The 10,200-nt window shown below is 31.5% G+C and overlaps 1 protein-coding gene across 1 annotated transcript; it reads left to right on the forward strand.

Annotated features, from left to right (window-relative positions):
- Positions 1 to 1,013: 1,013 nt before the first annotated feature.
- LOC145001579 (FCS-Like Zinc finger 1) lies at positions 1,014 to 2,500 on the forward strand. The gene is made up of 2 exons (XM_078960945.1): positions 1,014 to 1,455; positions 1,946 to 2,500. The coding sequence occupies exons 1-2, from the start codon at positions 1,133 to 1,135 to the stop codon at positions 2,130 to 2,132; spliced, it is 510 nt and encodes a 169-aa protein (XP_078817071.1). The 5' UTR covers positions 1,014 to 1,132; the 3' UTR covers positions 2,133 to 2,500.
- Positions 2,501 to 10,200: the final 7,700 nt, after the last annotated feature.

Raw genomic sequence — 10,200 nt, forward strand, 5'->3', positions numbered from 1 at the left:
TTTTTCCCTTGATATTTTAATTTATTTAAGTAAACACACCCCCAACCCTACCCCACTCACCTTACCTTACCTACCCCACCATTTTTTCTTATTTAAATAATAGTCGTTTTAGGTAAGACAAGGACCAAGTGCGTAACAAAAACAAACTGTAGGGACCAAGCACATAACAAAAACAAACCGTAGGGATCTTCCGAGTTAAAAAAATAAATTAGGGACCAAACGTGCAAAATACCCCAAACCACAAAGACCATTCGTGTAATTTACTCATAATTAAACGCATAAAGACCTAAAAAATATATAAAAATAACCATACTACATATATAAAAATAACCCTCGGAAGTTCCATTTCAATAATAACAATAATAATAATAATCATACTACAAATAACAAACCATTAACTGAAATTAACAAACAAAAACATAAAGAAAATGACTGTTTTATCAAAAAAAAACATTTACATTGGTTAGATTTTCGATTTTGATGTTTGTATTTGTTAGATTAATCATAAACCGATGATTAATCCAATGTACTCTTCAAGTATTTGATAGTTTAGCACTATCAGGAATGGAAAGAGATTGTTTTGTGAAGTGATCATCTTCTACCTCACCACCATGTCAACCATATCCATTCATCACCACACCATTAGGGTTGTCGTGACACACAAAAAAAAAAGGAGAAGGAAACATCAACATATGTGGTTTCGACTACGCCCAATTTCGATGACACCAACGAGACTATACTTGGGGTGATGTTCACGCCAATGAGGTCGACCAAGCCCTTACGACGCCCCTCTCCGAATAACCTAAGAAACAACTCTCTTATATATTATTATACTATTTCCTAAGAAGTAACTATGTTATATTATTATACTCCTATTTATTTATGATTATGATTACACGTGTTTAAGTTTTAAGCTCCAATACAAGGGTGGTGTTGCTCTTCAGCCAATAGATTCTTGTTCCAGTGGTTAATACTTTACCACCCACTCCACCCCACAACCTTCACCTTTCTCTCTCCTCTTGACTCACCAACTCCTCTTTATAAACCCCACCTCCTCCTTCGCATTCCTTCCAGCCACCGTCTACCGTCCACCGCCATTACCTCCTCCTCCTCTCTCTCTATCTGCCAAGACATGGAGTCTACAACCACAAGAAGGCCTTATTTTCTTGAAGAAAACAATGGGCTTGCTTCTATCTCAGACATAGAACATGGGTTCTCATCGTCACCGTCGTCGTCGACGGAAGACAACCACCGTGGACAACACCTGATTTCCAGACCTCTGTACTCGCCGAGAAAAGCAAGTCTTAGAAACCTTTCGTCTTTTTCCTCTCTTTCTTCTCCAAGATCTGGGAGGTTTTTGCATGGAAGATTTGAAGAGCAACAGCCTCATTTTTTGGATGCTTGTTTTCTCTGCAAAAAACCACTTGGTCCTAACAGAGATATCTTCATGTACAGGTAGTTTGATTTATAATTTATCTAAACCTTTTGTGTTTTTTTTTTGTTCTTTTGATTCAACGATATTTGGATCCAATATCAGATGGGTTTTGCTCTGTTTTTCTCTTTTGTTTTGAGTTGGGTTCATGAATTTGTTGAATGAACAAACCATTCATAAAATTTCATTTTTTTTGCTCTGGATTTCGCTGAAACGATGCACCTTTCTTAAAAAAATCATCGATTTTCCAAATTTCACTTCAATCAAAGAGATTTTGATCATTTCCCAGTTGGGTATTTGTTAGATCGACAATTCTCATCAATCGAAGAAATATTTGATCATATTTCATACGGGTTTCATCTGTTTTTCATTTCCGATCGGGGGAACTTTTCGATTATTTCATAAATTTTCATCAATCAAAGATCTTCTTCGAAACTTATCAAATCCGGATCGACTCTAAGATGTGTATGCTCTGATTTCCATTCCTAATATTTTTTTTCGATGAATTTATAGAGGGGACACACCATTCTGTAGTGAAGAGTGCAGATCAGAGCAGATCGACATCGATGACTCCAAAGAAAAAAACAAGAATCTTTCTGCTTCAATGAAAGCTTTGAGGAAGAAAGAAAAGAGTGAAACTTCCCCAACCAAATCTTCCAAAAAATACCCTTTTTATTCTGGAGCAGTTGCTGCTGCTTAATCAGTAATTTCTACCTAAAACGAGGGGTAAAAAGGGAAAATTTTGTCCATTATATAAGTATGTGAGGTGAAAAGAAACAAGATATAATTTTTTTTTTTGCTCTTTTACCTTATTTTATTTACCACGCTACTGTTTTTACTGTGGTAAAAAAGCTATATAACATAACGAAATGTGAAAAAAGGTCAAAATATGGTAGACTTACCATCTTAACCAAGAAGAAGAATGGTGGTGTATGGAGTATTGTACAACTGCTTAATGCATGAAGTTATTATACGTGCTTATCTTGTAGTACATCTGAGTATATATATCCATAAAAGTACAAGTCCTAATGCAACCTTTTTTGTGGTGTGTTTGGTACTTTCTGTTTATGTTGTGATATGAAGTATTCTTTTTTCTTTCTTTTCTTTTAGGAAGTGAAGAATTTCTACCTTTTTTTCTAATTAAATATTAATTTATCAGATTCTAGTTTATATTTTTAACTTTTTAGAGAATAAGAATCATGCATATCAACCATAATATATGAATTTTATATTAAGAATTAAATAATATTTTTGAAAAAAGTGCGCTCTAATTATGAAATTAGATCTAAAAGAAAATCATTTCTTGGTTTGAAACTTCAACATTGTTAAAGTTAAACAAAAAGTTAGGCGAAGTTACATAAATGGTCCCTATCATATTTGTATATTTTGTTTCTAATTATGTTTTTAATTTCCTACTTGATATATATATATATATATATATATATATATATATATATATATATATATATATATATATATATATATATATATATATATATATATATATATATATATATATATAAAATATTAAGAACGGAAAAAATCTTATTTTATGTGTAAATACAAAATGATAATTTTTTTTTTTGTCTTTTTGGTACCAAAATAGCAAATTTGTAATTTTTTACAGTCCTCGTATTTTAGCACAGCTATTATATAAAATATAAAACTTAATATAGTTAATTTATAAAATTCAAATTTTTCATAATATCTCTTCACTAATTTAGAAGGGTGATACTCCTGGTGGTCCATCATCAATTACCACTTTCAGGACCAATCATCTATGTTAATATCTCCATCATCATTCATTTCAAATCAAATTTGTATATATAGAATCATACATTGTTAGCTTAAATACTATATCCATAAATTTAGCTTAAATACTATATTCATAACTTAATAAATTTATTAATTCACTAATTTAAAGTTTAATACAACAATTATAATTCACTAATTTAAAGTTTAATGCAACAATTATAAAAACTAATATGTTCTTACACGTTTACTCCATAAAAAAATGTTCACAAGAAAATTAATACCAATATTCATATTTTAACGTAAAGTTCATAAAACATCACAATTTAATACAATAAATTCATAATTTAATACAGTTAATTCACAATTTAATATATAAAATTAACAGGTTATATATTAAATTCACCTTTTAATACACAAAAACTACAAATTCACATCCATATTCTCTTATTAAAATTTACAATTATAAAATTCAGATATATGAGTTGGGATTTCTTTTAAATTTTAATTTACATAATATTCATAATTTAAATTTTACATATTTTATTCAAAATTAGGGAACATAAAATCTATATATAATGATTTTTTCATCTCATATTTTAGAAGCAAACATAAAATTCGAAAATTATAGATTAGTATATTTAATTCACCGCTCAATACATTTAATTCATTATTTAATACACAAATTCACAGTTTAATAAAATATATTTACATGTTAAAAATTACATTTGATGATGTTTAGAGCTTTAGAGGTTGTATTAGATAGCAGTTAACACACTCATCACAATTCACAACTTAAAAAACCTAAATTTATATTATTTGAGAAAACACTAATATAGTAAAAACAAATTTAAATTCACATTAAAACTTATAAAAATTCGTACATTTACTACTTAAAACTTAATCACAACTACAACTTATAAAAAAAATCATGCATTCACACCTTAATACTTATAAAAAAAATCATCCATTTACAGCTTAAAACTTTTTCTAATTAAAATAGTTAGATATGTATAAATCCATGCATTAATAACTTAATAATTAAAAAAAAAAACACTTATTCACAACTTAAGAAACTAGTCTACACATTCATTCACAACTTAATAAAATAGTTCAAGAACTTATTCATATTATTCAAATTTTAAAAACATACATTGTTTTTAGTTAGGCATTTCATCAAACACCTTCAATGCATCTTATGTCCACGTCTAAGATTGTTCCCTTACTTCAAATACATGAGCACCGATGATAGGCAACAATAGCGGTGGTGCGATGTCGATTATGGTAGAGGTGGAGTCACAATGACAATGGTAGCATCATATCCGGATGTAAGATTTGTTGGTGATGATTTCTATCAGGTCTATTGTTTCGGCGAAGCAAATCAGAGAAATTTTCTTGTATTCCATCAGATGTAGACGTCAAAGATCTGGAGACGAACTAGATCTGGACTTCGGAGCAAAGTGTGATGTTTTTTTATGTTCCAACGAAGCACAATAGTTTATGTTAGGCGGTGGTTGGTGGTGATAAAGTCGACAATTAGATCTGACCAAATTGCACGAGATTTGATATGTTTTACATTTTAGAAAAAGGAAGTGAAGCTGAAACAACTTCTTGACTCAAGATCAGAAACCAGGTGGCAATCGACGATGGATATAAAGGTATTTTCATCAGATCCTCTCAGATATGTGTTTCTGTTTGTGACATCTCATTTTCACCAACAAAAAAGACCAACTTGTTTATGATTATTTAAAAAGCAGAGTATCATTTTTGAAGAATAAGGTTGTGGAATTTGTTCCCAAAAATATGATAAATGTATTATCAAAACATTTCCGAAGAAATGTATTTTACTTATATTAAAACATTAGGATGTCATTGTCAATACAGAAACATAAGCATAACAAAATATTACAAGCCTTATAGTAATTAAACTAGTTGCTTAATACTCCTTGAATATCTCAGCAGAATGTATCTTTCATATAGCTACATGTGATATAATAAACTGAGTGGGTTAGGTTGAGAAACCTAGTGAGTACATAAGAATTTCAATCTCACAATGTGATAATAATGTATATCTCAAACCGAAAAATCTAACTATTATCATTAACACAAATATATCATATCTCTAAAACAATTTATCTCATCCTATCGATTCCCACGTATAGATCCTATACCATGATCTTACAAGATCTAGCCTAAAGGATCAATATGAAAAGAAAAAAAACTGACGATGCTGCTTCGGAAACGCTGACACACAAAAATCATTAAAATAAAAAGTTTGGGAAAATACTAATAGAGTACTCCCATATGCTCTCTTACCCCGACATACAATAGTGTCAAAAAAAGGACTTTGTACATGATAGTACTTCATTATAGTACCCTTGTATAAGTAGGAATTGTACCTTAGAACATAATAATACCCCGACACAAGCAGCACCTAAGACATAAAGCTCTGAAAAAGACTTGGTACGTAGAAAGTACTTTTATATGTAGAACATACTCCATCGATCGTCAATCTCCTTGAATAGAGTTTCTACTTTCTATTTCGATCACACACGTAACCTGAATAAGATACTACCCAATATCCAAACTTAATTGAACTATGCATCTCATTTAAGTCTTATTTCATCACTAAGCAAGCCTACAATGCTTATAATCAACTTTCAATGTTAACTCTATTTTGGAAACACTATCCTAATTTAGCGTAATCTTTTATACAGAGTATTAAGTACTAACATACATTTATCTTCTCATTTATAATACTTCTATTATTATTATCTTGTAAATACATCTTAACTCATAAAGAACCATGTCTGGTTCGTATAACGTATATCATCAAATATACATATATCACATATTTCCATATAAGAAGCATATAACTCACATATACACTTGCAACATATATTTAATACATTTATTAATACTTGTATTAAAATCATGTTCATTAAAGGGACTATGCAATCACTTGTTAAAGTGACAACTTGAGATTTGGGCAACACTTCGCTTCTAGCAACTGTCTTTTCCTTTGACGTAACCTAGCATTATTATTGCTAAGTTTCAGTCTAATATTTATTGCGACTAATTATTAATCTAGATTCATTATTAACTCAAAGTCTAATTCAAGATATATCAAGTAAGGAATAACCATGTAGGATCATAATAGAGGTAGGGTTCGTTTGGTATACGAAGTATACTGTTTGGAAATCCCACTTTAAACATATCACTAAATCACGGCCTAAACATCATCCCCGTAATCAGATCAATAAGTATAACGACTTGGAATCACTAATAAATCTTGTTTATAGGTTCATAATAACGATAATGAACTTAAACAAAAGTTATACTTAAAGTATGGTAAGCATAACTCACTTACAAGGGAGTTTAGTGAGGAACCGAACTCTGAGCGGGCAGAACTTCTGAGCCGAAAGCTCTTCTTCTCGGGGCCTTCTGGCACTCTTGGATTCGCTACTCACACCTAGGAGGTAATAGGGAAAGGCTTAGAGGAGTTGGGGGTGTTTGGGAGAGAAATGGGTGAAGAGATGTGAGAAAAAAGAGTGAAAACGCCTTCTATTTATAGGTCGTCAGAACCGAGTACGCCGAACGCACTCAAGAATTACGCTAAGCGTAATGGTTTTTAAGGGTTACGATGAGCATACTGAAAATTACGTTGGGCGTAATGTGCCACGTTTCACGATCTCGTTCACAGCCGTGGGGAAGAACTAGTGGTTCAGATCTTGCCACGTACCACTTGCTAGTTTAGTCCAATAATTAATTATCTTCTAAAATCCTTAACTTTTGCATACGAGCTCTATTTTTGACATTCTTTATATCCATGCGTAGGTAGCGACATGCGCTACAACTTTCATTTAGAATCCGTCAGCTAATTTTGAATTTATTTTTAAAGTTATATTTTAACAGACTTAAATAGTTAAAGTCCGTTAAAAATTCATAACTTTGTCATACGATGTTCGTTTTCGGATGTATTTATATCTTTAAGATCCTATTAATGAGGTCTTCAATTCTCGTTTAGGTTGTGTCGACTAAAAAATGATCGGTCTAAAATTTGATTTCCGGGTTGTGTTCTGCTACGTTGAATTTTAGAAAAATCATAACTTCCTCAAACGAAGTCAGATTTGGAGGTTCTCTATATGCACGCTCTTTGTTTAACATATAATACAACTTTCATTTAGATTGCTAAGGCTAAAAGGTATTTGATCAAAAATTTACTTTTTACAATACATGGCGTCGTGCCGGTTTAGTCGTAAAACTTCGATGGGTCATAACTTCTTCGCTATAAGTCGAATGTACTAAGAAAACTTTGAAGTATGTGTTTTTTCCTGTCGCTCTTGATATATCCTTCTTTCATTTGAGTGACACATGCTAAGTTATCTTCATAAATTAAAGTTGTACCTTTATCTTTATCTAGTCCATATGAAACGTTTCAAGACTCTTTCTGTATAATTTGATTGATGTACAAGTATTCCGTTATACATATGCTCAATCTGCAAACCAAAACTATATTTGGTTTTACCAAGATCTTTCATTTCAAATTATTTCTTTAAAAGTTCAATAACTTCTAGGATTTCTTTATTCGTGCCAATGATTTTTAGATCATCAACATAGACCGCTATAATCATATACCTAGATGTTATTTTCTTAGTAAATACACATGGACAAATAGTGTTATTTTTATAACCTTTACTTGTCAAATAATCACTTAAATAATTCTACCACATGCGTCCATATTGCTTTAACCCATACAAAGATCTTTACAGTTTTATAGAATACATTTATTTGTGTTTTACATGTAATGCTTCAGGCATTTTAAATCCTTTAGGGATTTTCATATGGATATCACTATCAAGCGATCCATACAAGTAAGCTGTCACAACATCCATAAGGCGCATCTCTAAATTTTCATAGATTGCCAAGCTGGTTAAATACCTAAAAGTGCTTGCATCCATTACTGATGTATAAGTTTCCTCATAATCAATTCTAAGTCTTTGAGATAAACCTTGAGCCACAAGTCTAGCCTTGTATCTTACAACTTCGTCTTTCTCATTTATTTCATATGAAGATCCATCTATACCCTAATGGTTTCACAACTCCAGGTGTGAGGATAATATCCCCTAAAACCTTTCTCCTTTTCAGAGTTTAATTAAACTTAAATAGCCTCCTTCCATTTAGCCTAATCATTTCTTCTTTGACATTTAATGACATATTGCGGTTCAATATCATCATTCAAAATATCAGATGCAACTGAATATGAAAATATTGCACTTATATTATCAGTTTTATTTTGGTCACATATTCTATTTGTTTGACCATCATTTAGTGCTACATATTCCTTTTCTGGTGGAATTTTGATATTACGTGTTTCTCCAGGAACACTTTCCTCATGATCTAGTGCATTTTCTACTCATCTTCTTTTTCGTGGGTTCTTATCCTTAGAACTAAACGGTGTTCCACGCTTCAGGCGTGTTTTAGACTCTTGAATGACTTTATCATCAGATTATCCATATGGAATTTCAGTTTGAGCTGGAACATTGACAGCTGGTATATATGATTTAGTCACCGTTTTTGTGTCAGTAAATGCATCAAGCAATTGATTTGACATTTCTTGGCAACACATTATCTTTTGAACTACCATTTCACATTGCTTTGTGTGAGGGTCAAGATATGATAAAAGAAGGCTCATCCCATGAAACATCCTTTTCCTATAATATTCTTTTCTCCCCCTTATGATGGGAAAGTTGCCTCATCAAATTAGTTAGGCGTGCTGTAAAAATATCACATGTTAAAGGTTCAAGATATCTTATACTAGAGACTGACTCATAACCAACATATATTGCCAACGTTCTTTGAGGACCCATTTTTGTCCTTTATGGTGGTGCAATGGGGACATATATTGCACACCTAAAAATTCTCAAATGGGATATATTTGGCTCTTGACCAAAAGTAAGTTGTATGGGAGAATATACATGATATGAATTTAGTCTCATGCGTATCAATGATCCAGAATGTAAGATTGCATGTCCTGAAATAGAAACAAGAAGTTTGGTTTTCATTATCTATGGTCTAGCTATTAGCTAGAGACGTTTAATCAGTGATTCAGCTAAACCATTTTGTGTGTGTTATGAGAAATTAGATTCTCAACAACAATTTCTACAGATATACAATAGTCATTAAATGCTTGTGAAGTAAATTCATCAGCATTATCAAGTCTCACTCTCTTGATGGTATAATCGGGGAAATGTGGCCTTAATTTAATAATTTGAGCAGGAAACTTTGCAAATGCCGCATTACGAGTTGATAATAGGCAAACATGAGACCATTTGTTGGATGCATCTATTAGAACCATAAGGTATCTAAATGGTCCAGATGGTGGATGAATGGGTCCACATATATCACCTTGAATTCTTTCTAGAAATCTAGGTGACTCCCTTTCAACTTTCATTAGAGAATGTTTTATAATTAACTTTCCAAGGGAACAATATGTAGATGGTCTTATGCTACTCGATTTAGGGAACTTTTGGTCCTTCAATGGTTACCCATGTGTATTCTCAATTATCCTTCGCATCATTGTTAATCCTGGGTCGCCTAACCTATCATGCCATAAACTGAATGTCCCAGGATCAAAATGTTTTTATTTGACTACCATATTTGATTCAATCATATTTATATATGTACAATGAAGGCTCGAATCATGTGTTGGTAGTTTTTCAAGCACATGGTTTTTTGTCTATAATATACATATATATCTTATTTTCAACGGTAACAATTTTTGTGTCATATCTTTTGAAGTATATGTCATTGAAACTTAGTAAGTTTCTATTAGACTTTGGAGAAACTAAGGTATTTTCTATACAAAAGCTCGTATCATTTGGTAATATAAATTGGGCGTTCCAAGTTCCCTCTATCAAGTCTGCAGGACCTGATATTGTATGTATGACTGTTTTTGTTGGTACTAATTTTGAAAAATATTTCTTTTATTTCAAAATAGTATACGTACTACCACT

The sequence above is a fragment of the Lactuca saligna genome, chromosome 6 (assembly GCF_052625555.1).
Source record: "Lactuca saligna cultivar CGN05327 chromosome 6, ASM5262555v1, whole genome shotgun sequence".
Taxonomy (NCBI): domain Eukaryota; kingdom Viridiplantae; phylum Streptophyta; class Magnoliopsida; order Asterales; family Asteraceae; genus Lactuca; species Lactuca saligna.